Source organism: Macrotis lagotis, chromosome 7 (assembly GCF_037893015.1).
Source record: "Macrotis lagotis isolate mMagLag1 chromosome 7, bilby.v1.9.chrom.fasta, whole genome shotgun sequence".
Lineage (NCBI taxonomy): Eukaryota > Metazoa > Chordata > Mammalia > Peramelemorphia > Peramelidae > Macrotis > Macrotis lagotis.
Genome location: NC_133664.1, coordinates 182,371,369 through 182,392,970, shown reverse-complemented (window position 1 = coordinate 182,392,970; position 21,602 = coordinate 182,371,369). Strand labels below are relative to the sequence as shown.

Sequence of the window (21,602 nt, the reverse complement as noted above, 5' to 3'; positions counted from 1 at the left end):
GGTTCCATACTCTTGTTATTCTTTATGAAGTCTGACTCAAACATGTTCCCATTCTTAGCAACTGGCCCCCCATATTGGGCACTGAGCTTCTCTCAAAGCTCCTGACCACTTGCCCTCTAACCCTCTGAAAAAGTGAGTTACAGTGCTTTCTATTTTAGTTAACAGAGAAAAACTAAAACCACACAAAACCTATTTTCAGTTCAACTCAACTCACCGCTTGAGGCTAATTTGTAAAGGATCAATAAGAAAACAGTTACCTGTGAGTTTATTTTACTAAGCATTTGGTTGTGTCGATCCATTTCATAACTGCCTATGATTGTTTAAACATCCCCAGGGAAATGGCGGCAATGCCTGCACTTCCACATTAGATCTGCTGTGCTACACTGGAGATGTGTGATTAAAAAATGAATTTATAATAAGCATTCCATCAAAGGGTGCTTGTAGAGAGCTGACAAATTCAACAACTTGCCAGTTAATGCAAGGCATATGCCAACAGGCAGATTATAATCCTGCCTGTTAAATAAATCAAGAGCCAGAAAACAAAGGGGAACATTTTTGTAATAAGCCTTCTACTAATGAATACACAACAACAACAACAAAATAATTAAAACCTATTTCATCTTAGAGAATATCTGTTAAGGTTTGGGAGCTGGCGGGTGATGAGGGCCATTTGTGAGTCCCTCTGTTTTAACAGTGGGAGGAGCTGAGGTAGAGGCAGAATCACAGAGGACTGCAAAAGATGAAACAACTAAGAAAATATTTAAAATCAGGAAAGATGCTTGGCTCCTGGAAACAGAAATGATGTAGAGATTTTCAAAATTTTCTCTTCAAACCCCAAAAGACTGGTAAGGAAACATCTCTCTTAGCAGGAAAAATATTACAAAAGGAACATATCAAGGAGTTTTCTATGGTTCCTAGGGGATAATGAAAGAATCCAGAAGCCTATCACTTCTAAAAAAAATGCAAATTCCTGTTTGCCATTTAAATATCTTTACAACTTAGTCCCTTCCTATCTTTCCAGTCTTTAAGAGACAGTATTTCTCTTAGCCACATGCTCCAGGTCGGTCCTCCTGGCCCCTGACCACTCCTCACCCATGATAGTCCAGTGACTACTGTGGTGTTGTGCTGGCTCTCCCCCTAGCCTAGTAAATTCCTCTTCCCTTCTGCCTCCAAGAATACTGAGATTAGGTTCATAAATGAAATTAAAACAACTAAATAAATAAAACTTTTAGAAAACATGTATTTTTTCAACATAACATGCTCCAGATGTGGTCTGACTTGTGTGGAATTCGCCTTGAACACTATACCTCTCCTAATCTTATTAGCATTTTTGGTTTTTTTGGCCAACTCATAATGTTGACTCATTTTGAACCTCAATTTAACAGCTGAAGAAACTGAGGCCAAATGAAATTAAGATAGTAAATCCAATCCAACAAATATTTATTAAGAATCTACTATAATGGGGCGGTTAGGTGGCGCAGTGGATAAAGCACTGGCCCTAGAGTCAGGAGTACCTGGGTTCAAATCCAGTCTCAGACACTTAATAAGTACCTAGCTGCGTGGCCTTGGGCAAGCCACTTAACCCCATTTGCCTTGCAAAAACCTAAAAAAAGAAAAAAAATCTACTATAATAAGGCACTATTGACTAATAATGTTTATTTTTAAAGGGCCGTAACATTTATTTTTTGAACCATTTTCTCATCTATAAAAAGAAAGGTGATTCTTAAGGTTCCTTTAGCCTAAGTGCTAGGATCTGATAATGTTTTACAAACTCCAGGACATAAACTATGATAATGGACGATGACGACAATGTCTAAGGACATAGATTCCTGGGATGAACTCTATCACCATGCTTCACCCCAGAAGGGTCAAATCCTCAAATACTTCCTAATTGGGGACAGTCACTTAATATCTCAGAGCCCCTTTGCAAAGAAAATGAGGAAAATATCTAGAACCACCACCTTACAAAGCTGTTTTGAGGAAACCTGATCTCTGAAAGTGCTGATGTTCTTCTTGAATTGTGAGTGATAAAAGAAAAAAAGGATGGGAAGCCCAACATGGCTACAAGCCTTTAGAAAGATGAAACAGGCCTACTTTCAATGTAGTTAAGAGAGCAGCTCTCTAATGGCTAGGTAACAAAGGGGTGTCCTGGAGAGGCAAGGAGGCTCGAGTTCAAGTGCAATCTCAGACATTAGATACATATCCCTGGATAAGTCAAATGACCTCTATTTGCCATGATTTCCTCAACTGTCAAATCTTGGAATCAGAGGATTCCAAGTTCGACTTTGCTATTTCCTCTTTGTGACCTTAGCAAAGTAACCTAAATTTGAGAAGGATGGGTAACTTCAAAAAGACTAAGACTGGCTGAACTAGAGCCCTTCCTAGCTCTAAATGTATGACCCAGCTTCTTCCCATTAACGCCATGAAACCAAAATGAATAGTGTCTACAAACTATTTAAGGGGCAATCACTGTGTATAAAAATAAGGTGTTCTCAAATGTAATTATAATTGCTTCATGTGCCACAACACCACAATGACTATACCAATAAGATCCACCTGAAAAAGGTGGCTGCTCAGAATAAGCTAGATCAGAACAGAATGTAAGAGAATAAGTCAATTAAAGTCTTTGAATACCCTCACATTAAAGCACATATACATGCTTACAGGGGTCTTAAAAATATGCTTTTAGAATGTATTTGGGGTGACGGAGTTCAGTTATTTCTAACACTCCTAGGATACCATTTAAGAATCATAGACAATGAGGTCAGAGACTTGATTCAAAAACACCAAAGCTTTTATGATATGGCAACATAATGACATATTATGTCCTTGTACCTTATTGTAGTTCTATAGAAGAACTCATAAAAAGTCCTCCAGATTCATGAGACCTTAAGGAGAGCACCAACATTGTAGATATTTATCTACAAAAGATAATCCTTCAAGTTTTAATACATGCACTGAGAGAGGAAAAAGAAAATATGTCAACCAGGGAAAGACTGCTGCTGACACTGGGCAGCAATCTGATTTAATTTGTGGTTAACAAATAGCACACTTACATTTCTGAAACAGAAATGAGGCGCAGCCTCGGCACCATGCTGCTTCTGATAATCTGCCCAGTCGAAGTCCTGGCCAGTATAACCTGAACAGGACAAAATGATAAAAACAAAAAAAAACTCATTAGGCCAAACTAGAGATAGTCAAATAGTCTGATGACACTTTCTTACTGAATGGATAAGAGAAACAAAGCTAGGCCTGATAAGTAGATTAATTTCAATCCAACACTAAACATTATTAAGCACCTACTGCATGCTAGGCACTGTGCAAAGCATAGGAGATATGAAAAGAGAAAGTCCCTGCCCTCAAGGAGCTTACAATCTAAGGGACAGTAATGCAAACAAATATATACAAGGCAACCAATAGGCAGGATAAATAAGAAGTACATAAAAGAGAGGAGGCACTGTAATTAAGAAGAGTTAGTGAAGGCTTTCTGTTGAAGGTGGAATTTTAATTGGAAACTGAAGGAAGCCATGAAGGAAAATAGTTAAAATAAAGGAGGTAGAGCTTTACAGTATGAATGACAGGCAGAGAAAAATCTCAAAGCTAAGAGAGAGAAGGTCTTGTTCATGAATATCCAGGAGGCCAGTGTCACAGGACTGAGGAGTATATACTAGGGAGTAAGCTGAAGGAAAACTAGAAATGTAGGAAGGGAGTAGGTTGATTGTACTGGAACATTACCTATGTTTGCAGAAGCCCTGGCTCAATGGGCAGGCAGGCTCGGTGAACAGCTAAGAGTATCAAGCATCTAGTTGTTGATGGTCCGTTTTTTTAATAGTCCATTATTTTAAAATTTTTCTTAAAAATAAATTAAGAAGGGGCAGCTAGGTGGTACAGTGGATAGAGCACCAGCCCTGGAGTGAGGAGGACCTAAGTTCAAATCCCACCTCAGATAAAATATTTATTTAGCTGTGTGAGCTTGGGCAAGTCACTTAACCTCATTGCTTGCCAAATAAATTAATTAATTAAGAATTTGGAATACAGTGACTTCTTTTAAAAGCAATAATTTTCTAGTTAAAATAAAAGTTAAAATTCAAACCCCAAAAGTGCATTTGTGACCGACCATATAACTGCCACACCCTCCAAACTATCCCAACTTAATAGAGGAAAGGGTTAACAACTTTAAGACGGTTTCTAGTCTGATTCCTTTACAAGAATCTTGGACCTTCTCAAAGGACAATGAAGCCCTTTCATTTACAGCTTGTTCTTGACTGCCTCGGTTAGAGCATATCTCTCTCTCCTGTTGACTGGTTCTTCCATTTTACAATCTGGGTTTCTTAAAAAATACTTTTCCCTTCCATTAATAAAAATTTTACTTTTTTAGTTTAAGGGTTGAATTGATTTTTTTTTGTGAGCATCTAAAATCAGCTGACTTTGGAGATTGGTTTCTCAGATCAAAACACATGTTTTACAAAAACAGAGGAAGCACCTCAAATTGAGGTGGTGGCATTCTGTTCTGCGAATGGGAAGATGTGTCCAAGTCTTGGACTTTCTACTAACTAGCTGTATGACCTTGGACAACCGACATTTCTGAGCTTTAATTTCTTCATCTATAAAATGGAGGGAGTTCACATAAGGGATGTTCTGAAGGACCCTTGTAGGCTTAACAGTCTATCATTCTAAGATGATAAATTGATTTCCTTTGCCTGACTTAGCAAAACATGTGCTTTTTCCCTTGTGCAGGGTTTCTTCCTTTCTTTCTTCATGAGAAAAAAGGGAAAATTGGACTAGAGGTCATTCCAGCCCAGCCTACTTCCTGAATGCCCTCACACTATCACCCTCTAAGGTTAGCGTGAAAGATGCACAATGTACAGAAATGTTACTAATATGGTTACTATTATGGTCTTTTGGTAAGAATTTATTTATTTCTTTGGATTCAAGGATAATGACAATAATGAATTTTTAAACATATCCAATAGAGAAGTCATCTTATTTTATTTTTAAAGTTGAACTGGTAGGTCTTGTTTTGATACACAACCCCCGTACCACATAACACACACACACACACACACACATACACACACACACAATAAATTGTATTAGACAGTGCACATACATGTATATATTTAAGCAAAACTAACACACACACACACACACAATAAATTGTATTAGACAGCATATACAAGATACACATAAACATCTTTCCACATCCACATTCCCTTTCTGGAGGAAGAAAATATTTCATCTGGAGAAGATGTTTTCTAGAAATGGGAGAGCCTATAAACTTGATGGCATAACAAAACCAAAAAAGTCCCCAAATAATTATAATATTTATTATCATCCATAACAGGCAAAAGTATGGGAATTCCTTAAACATAAAGATCTTTGAAACTGATTGGCTTAATGTTTTAAGAGATCAATTAGCTAACTTTAGATAAGAAGCATTTATTCAGATTCTACTGCTGGAAGGCAAGTATTATGAAGACCATCCAGGAAATAAGTGCTGTTTGTGCAGATAATAAATAGCCTATGGAAAAATGAAAATCTGAGTATGTAAATTGTCTATAAAAATTAACAGAGTAGATATCTTGAGTCCAGCTGAGTTCCTTTTTTCCTTTCAGTCATTCTTTGTTTCTTTGAAAGCTGATGGGGTTAAGTGACTTGCCCAGGGTCACACAAACAGTAAGACAGGCCTCCTGATCCCAGGGTCAGCTCTATCCACTGTATAGCATAGATGCTCCAAGTCACCCTGTTTCTTAACCCCAGTTTTCTTTTTTCTCTGAATCTCCTTCATTTGTACACTTTGTTCTCCTGCTTCATTGCTGCCATGACTGCCCTATGCATATTCAGAGATACTTGGATCTGGTGAGTCCTCCCTGGGTCTTTCTCATGAACCTTTTCTGCAGGAACCAGGTCCCTTCCTGGACTCTCTTACCTTTCACACCTCTTTGGCTGAGTTTCTGTTATCCCCTATTAGCTATGAGGGTAAAGAACTAGAAGCTGAGCTAGCTTACAAGACCATGAGAACAAATCTTGGTGTCCTTAATACTTAACTGACAAAGTTATTGGAATGTTTAACTTAAAATTAAGGTGGTAACAAAGAAAAATACCAAGAAATTCTCAATGTCTTATACAGCTTGGCTCTGTGACAGGCACAACTACAAAATGTTCATTTTCTATTAAGTAATTGTTCTGGAAAAGTATGGGAGTTAAGTAAGTACCCCTATACCCCCCCCACATCTGGACCCGAAATGACTCACAATAATAACCCGGTTCTCAAAATAAATAATCTTCCCACAGGCCCTAATGCAATCCTTTTTTCAACCTAGCATTACCTATCTTTCCTTGGTTACATCTGATTCCACAATTTGATGTAATCCAAGGCCTCTTTTTTGAGAACCAGTTTCTCTTCTCTTCCTTCTCTGTACATGTTGCATCCCCTTTGTAAACTCCTTGAGAAAAGGATTGCTTTCTAATTCTAACCTAGAAACTTGGTTCTTGAATTTTTTTTTCTAATTACTACTGAAGTGAACTATAAAAGCTAGGCTTCCCTTCTATCCCTGGTGCCTAGAATCTTATCATGCTTCCTTTATCAGGAACATGGAATTATACAAGTTAGAAGGAACCTCAAATGATTATTTGGTCCAGTCTCTCACTCCCAGCATTGGCAGCTCATTACCATGCCCCAGGAACAATGTGCTTCTGTACCACCTGCTTAGACTTCTCTTTCCTCCCCAAGGGACCTCAAGTCACTTCATCTCTTTAAATTCCTCTTCCTCTAGGCCTGATAATGAGCTCTTTTTGTAAAGCAGTTTTGTGACAGCTCCTGGAGAACTGCTGTATAAAAACAAATTGCTTTGGATTGTATTATAAAGAGACAGGGGTCAATTACCCTCATTAATCAACAAAGACAGAACAAGAAGTAACAAGGCTTAACTGAAGTCGGAAAATGTGTTTAAAACCTTGTAGATGGGGGAAAAAAGAATGTGGAAAAACTTCAGAACTATTAAGATTTGCAATAAGCAGCCAGGGGAGCCTGGTAAATCACACTGGATACAGCCAGTACTGATTGATCAGAATGCAGTTCTGATTGGCACAGGTTCAAAGGGGATAAAACAGATCATCCATTTCCTTACTACCAAAATAAATCGACATTAGACAGCACCATTATTTTGTTACCTATATCTTGTAGTGCACTCAAATTATTCAAAAGATGAAATATTGATTCAGTATCCACTATGCATTTAGCACTGCATTAAACACTATGATGGGTGTAAAAAAACAGCAATAATAATTATGGTATGTTGACAGGGGAAAAAAAAACACTAGATTGAGGATTATGGAACCTGGAATCACATTCTAGTACCATTGTTTGCTACCTATTTGGAAAAGTCCTGGAAGTGGGAGACATATTTTATCCCACCAAATTAAGTGATTTTTAAAAAAAGCTTATAACCAACAAGTATTAAGCACCAAGGGATCCTAAATAAAAAGATATTGATGTTCTCTCTCTCCTCTCTCTCTCTCTCTCTCTCTCTCTCTCTCTCTCTCTCTCTCTCTCTCTCTCTCCCTCCCTCCCTCCCTGCACTCAGCAATCAGGGTTGAGTAACATGCCCAGGATCAAACAACTAACAAGTGACTAAGGCTGAATTTGAACTCAAGTCCTCTGGACTTCAAGGTCAGGGCTGTATCCACAAATCTACCTATGTTGCCCCCCTTTGATAGTCTCTTAATAGTCTTTTTTGGAAAGTAACAGTAAAGTTCAAGATCTTTTTTCACAACTTGGTCTCTCGCTCCACCTCCACACCTTTCTGTATCTTATGAATTAATGATTCAGTACAGATCTCCTCTGTAAACACTCCATCTATTCTAGCTGTTTTCTTCTCTTTGTCCTCTTCAAGTCATTTGAAATTGGAGTCAAAGTATGAGGCTCTACTGTCCTTGAAAAAAATTTGGTATAAAAATTTTTGTGGATCTTTTACAGACCATCCCAATTTGCCAGATCCTTAGCATTATTTTCTTCTACTCTGCTGCCATCAACTATAGAAGGCCGGAGGGGCTCATGAACTGTAGTAATTATACAGGATCGAAAGCTAGTGTCAATTTTTGTTTCACAGGGCCAAAGAATACATCACCAAGCAGCATGCCTGGTTAGGAAAGCATCTCTGTTCTTAACGAGACATGTCCTCAGAAAAACAGGATTATTTTATTGCAGTAACATGGTCCAAGCCTTTCTTCCACACATCCTTACTAGTCCCACACAAGACAGCCATCTCTGGGCTTGGGGTAGTTTCACTTGGACCTGGAATGCTCTTCATTTGTTGTCTTCCAAACAGCTCAATGCCCATCTTCTACAAGAAACCTCTGCCGGTTCTCCTTAATCTCTCTTTGATTTTTCCTCCTGATTGTTCATCTACTGTTGTTTGTGAGGCTTTCTCCAACCAGAGGATGAGCTCTTTAAGACCAAGGACTATCTTCTGTCTTCCTTTATATCCCCAGCAGTCAATACAAAGCCAGCATACAGTAAGTGCTCAATAAATGCTGGCTGATTTGACTTTCCACCACGGCCGAATCTGCCTGCCTTCAAGAACTCAGGATTACCTCCACAGTGTAATGAGACTTTGGAGAACCAGGAGAAAGGAGAAGGATATAAAAAAGGATAATAATAGGAAAAATAGTCTAGTAGTGGTCTGCCACATGAAAGGTGAGTGGGAAGGCTTACAGTCATAATGAAGGACCGGAGACATTCAAAACTTCAAGTGTTCAGTAAGATAACAGCAGTAGGAATGGAAAATCAGGAAGATCTGTTGCCAATAATCATGGATTGACTTTGAAATTAATTCCCAAATCCAATTATTTCCCAAGGTTAAACCATTCCTATTGTGATTGAGAGGCACAGAAGATAAAGTGGTTTCTTCTTCCTGCCCTCCACCTAGAACTGGTGACCTATCCTTAGCAAAATTCCCACTCTCTTCTCCCCCTGACCTAATTTACTTGAATATTTGATAAAACGATATTCTACCTTTTCTATACCTAGCTAACTTTCTCTGGCTATTTTTATCCAAGAGACAGACTTAGGGAGACATGAGAGCTATCTTCAAATATTCAAGGATTTATCCCACAGAACTGAGCTTTGATTGCTTTGCTTGATCTTGGGGGGGGTTGAGCTAGGCCCAAGGATGACAAGTTATGAAAGTTATCCAAGTGTAGAAAGGGTTATTACATTGGCAATGGGTTCTGAAGTAAAGATAACTACTTGTCAGAGGTATTTTAGAAAGGATTGTACCTGTAAGACTAAATAGGCTCTGAGGATTTGATTTTATGAATTTCCTAAATCTCAGATATCTAAAAGCTATATTACAGACATTAGTTGGTAAAAAATCTAAATAAGAGACCAAAGTAAGTCAAATTTGGCATTACAGACTCAAATTTTGATTGAAAATCTCCAAAGGATTGAATTCCATATGAAGAAAGGAAGAAAGAGTTTGAAGAGTATTGACAAATTGGTACTTCCAAGAGCAACTGAGAATTTACTTAACCAAGAATGAGAAATGCAAAATAAAGAGACACAAAAATATTAATGTTTTATTACAATAAAACACAGTGGGTCAAAACAGTTAATTCAATTCTTTTCCTTCCATGTTTTCTTCTATCTATACAATTCAATACTTACGAGTGCTATACTCAAAGGAATATAATTTTTTTTTTTTTTTTGCTGAAACCTCATGAGATATCTAGGGATTTTTGAATTAGATTTCATTTTTAAGGACTATGCCTTAAACCCAAATCACTCTGGCTCTCACTGATTGGTCAACAAAAGGCCCCAGTCCAATTCTTACTTGGTCACTGTTAAGATTTTGATGGCTCAGAGTGGGTGTAATAAGCAATTGTTAGGTAAAAGAAGCCATTTTTTACTTCATTTATTAACTAGACTTAATCATTGTCTCAGACAAACTGAGAACTGGGAAAAAAACTTAGCTTAAAAAGGTTAGGCCTCCCACTGTACCTAAGGTCCTCTCCAATAGTCCTGATTCATATCTGGCCCCTGGACCCAGAAGACTCTTGAGGAAAAAGTGAGGCTGGTGACTTGCACAGCCCCCCCTCACTCAAATCCAATTCACTTGCAAGTCATAACAAACTCTTTCTGATGTCACTGGTCCTCTTTAAAAAGGAAGGACAAACAATTCCACTTATGGCACCCCTGATTTACTTCTGCAGCAGCTGACAATTCTTATGCACTCATTACTCACATGAGCAAAGACATCATTATTTCAATGTGGATTAGACAAAACAAAAAAAAATCAAACTACCCTCAAATCAAAGCAAGACATTAATGAATACAAACCCTTGGGTGGTGTGAGGTTGACTCCATTTTTAAGGCACCACTGGACAGGTAAAATCCCTAAGGAATCTGCATGGCACAGCACTGAGATTGTTTTAGCTTCTGGTCTCAAGTCATCAATAGTCACTTGCAAATAATGATTGTTAAAAACCTGAAAGTAAAAAAAGGAAGACAAAAGTTAGTCTTAAATTACTAAATCCTGAGATAATAAATACTGGCACATTCCTAGACATGGGTGGATGATGAATTTCTTGGATACTGATGATTTAATCAGGCACTCTATATCTTCTGTATGTCACAGAATCAGTCCAGTTGTCAAAAAAGGAAAGATGGTCATCCTAACTCTTTTTCAAAGAGAAACTCTAAAAGTACATGATGATTTTTAAAGATAGATAAAGAAGAGGAAAAAAAGAAAATCCAATCTATAAGAGTCAAGATTAGATGGGTTGGGGGTGGGGTGGGGGAAAACATCAATAGAATAAGGAAAATGAAAAAAACATGGAAGGTGCTCCCTTAGAAGTGACTTGAAGGAAAACTAAGACTAATGGTAAGAAAGATTTGTCTCTTGAGCAGCCAACGAGCATTAGGATGTGTCAGACACTGTTCTATCTTCTGGGGAGACAGAGGAATGAAGGTCTTGGTCACATGGAGTTCCCACTGTCATGGTGGAGACAAGAGGGCAAACAAAACATAGAATAAGTGGAGTTCATCTCAGAGGGAAGATACCAGTGGTGAGGGAAGTGGGATTGAAGCTAAGTCTTGGAGGAAACTGGGAGGCGGAGGCAAGGGAAGAGAGAATGGCAGCCTTGAGGAAAGAGAAGGGGAAGAGGGGAAAAAAAATAGTATAATGAAGAAAAAAGAGATGAAGTGGGAGAAAAGGGTCACATAGCAGAGCTGGCCTAATGTTGGAAAGCACAAAAGATTAAGAGAAGAGTCCAATAAAGCCAAAAGGTTAGTAACAGATTTTTTCCCACCTTATTAGATGTCAGTGCACAAAGACCTCTGATTCTGAATTGAAAAAGTCACCTTTCAGAGGAGGGGAATGCCCAACTAAGGTATGCTTCTTAGCCCCTTCATTTATACAGTACTTTGGGGGAGTCAATTGACAAGTCCCTCAATTCTGTTGAATTCTTCAGATAATAGCTGTAAAAAAAATAACCTTCATAACAACAATTCTATTGCTAAGCTGTGCTGCTAAGATTTCACATTAACTAGCAGTTCTCTAGAGCCCAGCTGGCCCATTTCCTGACTTCCAATGGATTTTACACATGTTACAGAAGCACAGAGCACTACCATCTAATATAACAAACTCTATTTTCCAGAAAAGGAAACTGAGGCCTTAAGAGATGCAGTGCCTTGTCCAAAGTCACATAGACTATTAGTAGTAGAGCCAAGATCCTGAACTCCCATTTCAGTTCTTTCTACTGTACCACAATGTTATTTAGAACCACAAGGAAAGGCTCCCTTTAATGCTCTAGTTGGGTGCCTTATTAAAAGTTTCAGTTCATGCCTGTCCACATTTGTCTTTATTCATTTCATTGTTGTTGTTATTGTTGTTTTCTTTTGAGCAATATTTCTAAAAAGAATAGTCTTAGACAAAAAAATTAAATTATGATATTCATAACAACATGGTGCATGCAATACTATATAAGGCAATATTCTAAAGCATATCCTAAAGCTAAGAAGAAATGCAGACTTGTAATACCCCTGATAAATAAGAAAATGCTGGCAATTTCTTTACTGAAAAATGAATCTTGAATAAGCATATGATAGTTATTCATAATAATTCTGTTCACTACAAACATAAAATATTTGAGTAGGATTTTGAGAGGGGCAAATGTTAAGTTGGATGACTAATTGTTTTTTCAACCTCTGATACAAGAGAACTATACAAAGAAATAATGGGATGATAAAGGAAGTAATTAATATATTAAGGGAAACATGCTCCAAATTGGATTGGTAATGAAGAAAAATATTCCCACTAGTAAACTCTCCCCCACACCCTAAAATATTTCCAACTAGATTGTAAATAAAAAGGAGTCAGAAACATGTACAGATACAAAGCTATACCATTTAGAATTGGAATGTCTCTTCCCTGCAACTACAATTTAACTTCATATATAATAATGAACTCTAAGCACAAAATAGTGGGACAGAGGTGGAATCTTTGGTGCAACCAAGCTAACCCCAAAATCTGTAGTCCCATTTGTTATTTTTAAATATCAGGAGAAGGTGACATTGCAGAAATAGTTATCTTTTCAGACAACTTGACAAATAATACAAATAAACCTGCAGCTGGCATTACTGTGTCAACTGTTGCTGGAAAGAAGAGAGACTGGCTAGGCTCCAGCAAGCTATCATTCTTCAGTATTTGGAAAGAAATATGCTAACCCTAAAAGCAACACAGTATGAAGGCCTCCAGATGGTGAAGTGGTTCAGGATATGAAAGGGGAAGTTTCTAAAAAAAAAAAACAACTATATGACTTGGCTCTTGGAATACCATTCCTAAACACTGTTTAATTTCTAAACTTTGAATCACACTTCTCCTTCCTCCCCCCAACCAAAAAAGAAAAGGCATATCTATGACAATATTTGTGGTATCTGGGGACATAAAAACTGAAGGGAGACAGATGGTAAGGATTAGTGGCTCCTAGAAAGCTACTATTGCTATTAGAAAGCAAAAAAAAAAAAAAAAAAAACCTAGAGAAGAAGAGGTTAAAATGGGAACTTTAAAGTCACAGATTTATAGTTCACCAGATAAAAATGACCAGAGGGCACTTATCTGAGATTTTTCTTCCATCGACTATCTCAGGGTTCAATACTTTTGTCTCAGTGGGTCCTGCCTACATTTAGACACATCCCAACCCCCATATGCCTTAGCAGACAGGTCTTGGAGATTTGTTGTGGCTGAAAAATGCATGGCCCTGCAGCCAATATGTTGATGAGTCTATCCAAATTAAGCTAGGCTGCTCCTCCAGCAACAGACTGACAGTCAGTTGCTAGGCCCCCACTTGAAGCACTTCCAAACTGGTAGGCTCTGCCAGAACCCGTTGGCAACAGCCTTCAAGAACACATGGTCAACTCCACACCATGATGAAGCATCAAGGCAGCAGTTTGGTGGTGGTACCCAAATCACATAAACATAAAAATCACAAAAAATCAACAACTATTTCCAAGCTATCATCAGGTAACAAACAAATCAATATTAAGGTGATATAAGTGACCCTTATGTACAAGCATTAAAGCTATGAATGTCATGGGATTTTATACTTGATCCTGGAAGTGATAGGAATCCATGATACTATATTGGATTGTGATCCTTTCTCCAAGCTCAACAGTATTATTACCTTCAATACTTCTGCTTCTTCCCAGAAGACGAGTCTTATCACCCTTCCATACGTAAGCTGTCTGATGGAATCTACCCTCTGAACACTCAAAAAAGTCTTTAGCCAAACTAGAAATAGTACCTGACTGTAAAGTAGTAAATCTATATTTGTGTCTGCTAGATGGGTCCTTCTGCCTTTCCATGCGCAAAACAACATTCCCAAGGCCTGACTTTGAGGTTGAACCGCTTGTTTAATCCCCTTTTCAGGGGGCTCACCTTAGTCACTGATGCAGGACAGATATTAAAGGGCTCGCTCATATCCACTGCCTCCAGTTTCATACCAACTGTGAAGAAATGGCTTCGTAAATCCGCATGATCCTGTTGAGGGGGGGAAAAGAGTGAATGCAGCTACAGTGCTGAAAATTAACTCAGAAACTGTCAGGATAATATTCTCAAACATTTTATTTGGCAACAACTGAAATATGCCTGAAATAATTAACTCTCCCAGCTTCAAATTTTTAATTATGGCAATGTAGAGCAACTTTGATTATTTTCTGTAGGCTAATAGCTTCTTTTTTTTCCAGGAATTTGGAGGAAGGAGGAATAGGTTTGTTCAAAGCAATCTTTGAATTAAAAAGAATAAAGAACAAATTCACATAACACTGCTTTTCTTCTAATAGGCAGAAAATGCTGTTAGTTAAAATATAGCTCAGGTATGCTAATAATATTAATAATAAGAATTAACAGTAACTCCTTACATTTATAGCCCTTAAGGTTTGTAAAATACTTTCCTTACCATGCTGTGAGGTAGGTAAAAGTAGTGTTTCTTTTTAAAGGTAGAAGCAGCAACATGGTTGAATTATATGATCTTTTCTAATGCAAATCACAATTGCCCTGTAGCATGAGTTCTTAACCTTTTTTAAAAAAATCTGATAACTACATTTATTTTATGTATTTAAAAACATTATCCTAAGAAGGAGTCCAGACTGACAAAAGGGTCCAGGATATAAATTAAGAATATCTGCTCTAAAAAAAAATTTAAAAAAAAGAATATCTGCTCTAGCAATTATCTTATAGGCAACAGTTTTATCCCATCTTCTGTCACTAAAAGTATCCTATTCCCCAATCAATAAACACTTTTCAAACAATGTATTTTGAAGATGAGTACATACAAAGACTGCTAATAGTTGCATAAACTGTCTAGACCTCACCTCTAGGAAATAAGTGTATACCTTTCCTCTTGCTTACTACTGGGATACCAGATTTATAACCCCCTCCATCACAATCCCCTTCAGTTTTGGTGCCTTCTCAAGGAAACAAATCCCAACATTCAGTTTAGTCATATAGCTATAGATACTGCTGGCTATAAGCTTGAAACTAGAATTTATCTTTCTGAGATGAAGGCCACCTCATCACTCACGGGCTATATAAATAGAGGTAGATAAATGGATGTATTTACAGCCTAACCCATAGGAAATAATGGCCAAAGATAAATTCTGGCATTTCAAAATACTTGCATTAAGTTGAGCATCAAGCACACATACCTATATGGGAATTTGTTTCCATTTTTCCTTTAATTAAAAGCTAGGGCTAATTAAGTTAGTTTTGGTGATATAAGTCTGACTACAACCTACAAAGTCCAACAAATGCAGGACAGTAAGGTAGAAGTACCTACTATGGATCATATTTAATTAAGCTGATGATTTCTACAGACAATGTCCTAAGGAAGGCTAGGAGTCTTAAAGTCAACTAACTCATAAATTAATGATTTGGTACTGCCTCAAGAAGACTAGACACCCAATATCTGCCCCTTCACCATTCCACTTCTCTCATAAAAGTCAGAGATTATAAACACTATAATGGCAACAAAAACCAATCCCCCTCCCCACCACCACTATCTTACCCCACTATCCCCCTAGAACTGTCTACACAAGGAAATTACTCCACAATCTATTGCTTAACTGGGTCAATCAACAAGCATTAATTAAGAACTAGGGACTGGGCAATACAAAGATACACCTTCATGGTCCCCAAGGAGTTTATATTTCCATGTCAACAAAACCATACAAAGGAAAATGAACACTACTCCCTCCATCATGTCAAAATTTACAAAACTTTAAATTAGTTTAAACTTAATTACAGTTTACATTTCATTGGTATGGCAAAGGAATAATATCTAATAGAAAGAACCAGTCTACTTTTCAAAATCACCAGTCTACTTTTCAAAATCATTAAAAAAAAGTGGCTCAGAAAAGCAAGACAGGAGAAGAGAGATGTAATAATAAACATTATATATCACTTACTGTGCACCAAACATTATGCAAAATGCTTTACAAGTATTTCATTTGCTCTCAACAAATCTGAGGTTGGTACTCCTTTTACAGTTGAGGAAACTGAGGAAAAGAGAGGTTAAATGTCTAGATGACACAAGCTAGCAAATGTCTGAGGCTGAATTTGAACTTGGGTCTTCTTGCTTCCAAGGGATTCAGGAATATTACCATAAAAGTTAAAATGAAGGTTACTGTTCGGTAAACAAGTAATGCTTCATCATCTAGACACAGATTCAATTCAATCAGCAAGAACTTATTAAGTCCCCACTATTTACTAAGCACTAAAGACACAAGACAAAAAAATGAAATAGTCTCTGCCCTTAAAGAGATTACATTCTACTGGATAGAGAAAGCCAAGGCTGGGAAAAGATATAAATATATGACATTATACAAAGGGAAGGAAGGCTCATGTTCCAAGCATGAGGATCAATGGAGACAGGAGATCAAATTTCTTATCTAAGGAAACCAAAAACAAACAGAAAAACAAAGAAAGGCTGCAAATAATGAGTCCAGTTGTAACCCTTTGGGGTCACAACTTTCTCCACTGCAGCTGTAAGATAATTTGGGCTGGCTTTAATTTCGGGGAAGTTTTCAGAAACTTCAGGCACTATACAAAGGCCAGCAGATGACACAGAAAAAGTTTACAAAGTCAGAAATGCTCAACATACATACATACATATATATATATATATATATATATATATATATATATGTAGTGCACTGTATAATAGCAACATACTTTATCTTTTTAAAACCCTAACAATTTAGACTTTTTCTCTGGTTTGAAGGGTGGATCAAAAAATTTACCCAGATTTGGAAGGGATAACTCCGTTAAAGATAAAAAGATAGTCAAGAGTCAAACTGTAAGGACTTTGAATTCCTGATGGAGAAATCTGTATTTTGCCCCTAGAGGGGACCACAGGAATTTACTGAGCAGAAGACAGACATGATTCGTCCTTTGTTTAGGAATATTACTTGGAAGCAGGATAGAGGATAGACTGGAACAAAGAGACACCTGAGGCAAGCAATTCGATTTGGGGGGAGGGGGGCCTTACTGAGAAGGGACAAGGCCCTGAATTGGATTAGATCACTAGAGCTGTTGGGAGTCTGTCCTGGCAATAAGTGGTGCAGGCGTCTGAGCTGGACTAAATGTCTGAAACCCTTGGAGTCTTGAGAGTCAAACCAATGGTCCATAAGCTCAAGTAGTCCCTGCCAAGCTGGAAAGACCCTGAGTCCAGGCCTGGTATCTGACTAGAACATTCCCACTTTGTGAGGACCAGTGCAGTTCCGCTCAGAGCTTTTCCCCAAGCTGGGTGTAGGGTGATGCATTTTCTCTCCAAGGCAGGTCTTCATCAATTAATCATAGAAGGTTTGCAATCTGTGTCAATAAGGGTAGCAAGGACAAAATCACAGATTGTGAATCAGGCATTCTAGTTTGTCAACAGGCAGTCAATAGCATTGAAGTGCTTTCTTATTATATGTAAGTGGATCTTTCAAATTACAGAGAGTTATGGGTATTTTTAAATACTTAAACCTTGATATTAAATATTTTGATGAATTTTTTTTTGAAATTGTAATACACACACCCTTACTTTCTAAAACCAGCCATAAATATAATTTAAACTTAACGACCCAGGGTCATTATTGTGAAACTCAATTGTGATAGGGATGGGTATAAGAACCAAAATTGTGATTTTAATGAAGTATGTTTCCTTCTTCCATTAGAAAGTTTGCTTCTTTCTGTCTTCATTTGCACCCCCCCACCATTTAAAACTGTGTGTTACACCTAGTAATAAGAAGTAGGACAAGAACTAGCATTTAATTTGTAGAGGAAATTCCCAAGACAGAATATTACCTCTTGACCAATCTAGGTCAAAGCCTTTTCTTGAAGGCACTTGCAAAGGATCACACAATTAGAATGTATCAGAGGTAGGACTTGAACTCATATCTTCCTGACTTTGGGTCCATTATTTACTACTGAACTATTATACCAATGGACATCTAAGGTAGTGCGTAGAGCCAGAAATCTGGCCTCAGGCACTAGCTATGTGAAATCTGGGCTAGTCACTTGGCCCTTTGTGCCTCAGTTTCTTCATCTGTAAAATGAGTTGGAGAAGGAAATGGAAAACAACTCTAGTTATCTTGACCAAGAAAACCTCAAATAGGGTCCCAGAGAGCTGGACACAACCAAAATAATAGAAAAATAACAAAAATAATTGTAATAGAACATTTTCACATTGCAATATTTTCTGCTACACATTTTATCCACTCTCTTAACAGAATAATGAAAACTGATTTAAATTTGCTTGTTTCTTCCCTCAAAGTTTCCATCAGTGTTGACTTTCCTGCCTCATGCTGGTCCACAATGCCAGGACCAAAATTTTAAACCACTACTCATCTCAGATCTATTTTACCATAGGATCATGAATTTTGAGCTGAAAGAAAGATTATGATATGATATGAGTCAAATTGCCCATCACAATCTCCAAGCCCATTTTACTGACAAGGAAAACTTGCCTGGACTCCCAAATGTAGCAAGTGGAACAGTCAGGATTGGGAGTCAGGTCCCCTTACATCAATCCATGCCTGTTTACAAGATGCTCTGAAAGGTCTAGCCCAGGTTTCCCCTAGTCCTATAGGTCTATTTTTCGTTCCCAAGTTCACCCTGATCTCCCAGACATGGATCTACCATAACAGTGTGTTAGGAATACTCAGCATCTGCTGTGCTGTCTTATTTTATCAACATTTGTCTAGTGGGGGGGCTCTCTTTTGGAATAAATTACATCAATTTAAAGAAAATACTTCCTTTGAGGTCTTTCTGACTTATGTATTTATTCCACACAGTTATGGCTGTGGCTATATTCCACATGGCTGATGTTACCAGATGCAAACTTCAAGTTATATGTGTTGTTAAAAGTGGTATTTATTCTTCAGTTTAGTGGTCCATGAAAGACTTCTAAGTTAAGAAAAGACTACGTTCATGTGTAAGACACAATCTCTCACTGTATGCCTAATTCTTAATCTCTGTATCCTTAATTTAGCCATTTAACTTCTTTGTCTCTCTTTTCATCTATGAAAATGACCATATAACTCATTTACCACACATGGACAGGATCTGAAATGCTAATTAAAATGACAGTAAATACATTTATATATTCGATTCAATAGTAATACTGGGTACTATCCCATATAGTTTTTTTCCCCAAATAAACTTTATTGATTTCCTATGTTATATAACCTATGTTTTTCTAATGCATCCCTCCCTCCTCTCCCAGAGAGTCATCTTTTATTTTAAAAAAATTTATAAAAAAAGGAATAAAGAAGGAAGGAGGATGGAAACTAGTTTGACAAAACTAAGCAATATTTTGAAAAAAAGTCTTTCATATGCAATATTCAAACCTATATTCCTTCTCCTCCAACACTCCCCAAATCAGGTGGGTGATGTTAGAGGTATAGATAACAGAAAACAACAAAATAAGCTTAGTCATACTATTAATTTTGGAATGAAATCAGAGATAAGTCACTCTGGACAGATCTACTCTGAGCCCATAGTTCTGGAAGCTGGGGAGAGATTGGGGTGGGGGGGAGAAGAGGTTTCATGATTTTGCATAAAACCTACAAAACAGTTAATCTGTTTATAAATAATCAAGAACTCACCACTGAATTGAAAGTTTCATTTTGCCTTTGCCAAATTCTGAGGTACCATTCATACACTAACATTATTAGATAAATAATGATATTATAATAAAATTAGACTTAAATAACTGGGCAAATATCAACTGCTCATGGATAGGCCAAGTTAATATAATAAAAGCGACAATTCTACCAAAATTAAATTACTTGTTTAGCCCTACCAGTCAAAATTCCAAAAAATTACTTTAATGGGTTAGAAAAAATTGTAAGGTAAATTCATATGGAGAAATAAAAAGTTGCGAATTTCCAGGATTTTAATGAAAAAAGTGCATAAGAAGGTGTCTTAGCCCTGCCAGATCTAAAATTATATTATAAAGCACCAATCATCAAAACTGTCTGGTATTGGCTAAGAAACAGAGTGGTGAATCAGTGGAATAGACTAAGTCCAATAGCAGGAAATGATTAAAGTAATCTGCTGTTAATAGACCTAAAGAATCCAGCTATTGGGATAAAAACTCTCTTTAATAAAAAAAAAAGTTGGGAAAATTGGAAGTTAGTTTAGTATGGCAGAAACTTGGATTAGATCAATACCTCATATCCTACATCAAGATAAGATCAAAATGGATATAGGATTTAGACATAAAAAACAATACTATAAGCAAATTAGGAGATCAAGTAATAGTTTACTTTGTCAGATCTAGGGAAAGGGAAGTAGTTGACCAAGGAAGAGACAGAGAACATCATTAAAAATAGACAATTTTGGTTACATTAAAAAACTTTTGCACAGACAAAACCACTGTAACCAAGATCAAAAGAAATATAGTAAATTGAGAAACAATTTTTACAAATAGTATTTCTGACAAAAGACCCATTTCTAAAATATACAGTCAAAATTTTCAAAAACACATTCCCCAATTGACAAATGTTCAAAGGATGTGCAGAGACAATTTACAGATGATGAAATCAAAGTGATCCATAGTCATATGAAAAACTGCTATAAGTCATTACTTATTAGAGAAATGCAAATTAAAGCTTCTCTCAGACTGACCAATATGACCAAAAAGGATAATGATCATTGTTGGAAGGGATGTGGGAAGTCTGGGATAATATTACATTGTTGGTGGAGCTGTGAACTCATCCAACCTTTCCGGAGAGAAATTTGGAACTTTGCCCAAAGGGCAACAAAAATGTGCATACCCTTTGATCCAGCAATACCACTACTGGGTCTATACCCTGAAGAGATGATAAAAAAGGGTAAAAACATCACTTGTACAAAAATATTCATAGCAGCCCTGTTTGTGGTGGCAAAAGATTAGAAATCAAGTAAATGTCCTTCAATTGGGGAATGGCTTAGCAAATGTGGTATATGTATGTCATGGAACACTATTGTTCTATTAGAAACCAGGAGGGACAGGAATTCAGGGAAGCCTGGAGGGATTTGCATGAACTGATCCTGAGTGAGATGAGCAGAACCAGAAAAACACTGTACACAACAGCAACATGGGGGCAATGATCAATCTTGATAGACTTGTTCATACCATCAGTGCAACAATCAGGCACAATTTTGGGATATCTGTGGAGGAGAAGTCCATCTGTATCCAGAGTAAGAATTGTGGAGTTTGAACAAAGACCAAAGACTATTACCTCTAATTTAAAAAAAAGTTATCTTATTATGTAATTTTGCTATCCCTTATACTTTATTTTTCTCCCTTAAGGATGTGATTGCTCTCTCATCACATTCGACTTAGATCATTGTATACCATGGAAACAATGTAAAGACTAACAGACAGCCATCTATGGGGGGTAGGGGGAGGGAAGTGAAATTAGGGTAAACATTGTAAAATTCAAAATAAATAAAATCTTTCTAAAAAGAAAATGATATCATACCTAAAAATCACTTGGTACTTGCTAAAGTCTCAAAACATTTATAAATATGTGAAATATATTCAAAACAGTGTCTTTTCTTAAACACTCTGGA

General features: G+C 37.1%; 1 protein-coding gene across 2 annotated transcripts in view; it reads right to left on the bottom strand.

The window, feature by feature from the left end:
* SFMBT2 (Scm like with four mbt domains 2) overlaps nucleotides 1-21,602 on the bottom strand; it is a 386,915-nt gene that overhangs the window by 91,178 nt on the left and 274,135 nt on the right. For both annotated transcript variants that reach the window (XM_074194176.1, XM_074194177.1), the window contains 3 exons: nucleotides 13,938-14,039; nucleotides 10,340-10,487; nucleotides 3,057-3,139 (listed from right to left, as the gene is read on the bottom strand). In XM_074194176.1, coding sequence (XP_074050277.1) covers nucleotides 3,057-3,139; nucleotides 10,340-10,487; nucleotides 13,938-14,039 — 333 coding nt within the window. The remainder of the gene's footprint in view (nucleotides 1-3,056; nucleotides 3,140-10,339; nucleotides 10,488-13,937; nucleotides 14,040-21,602) is intronic.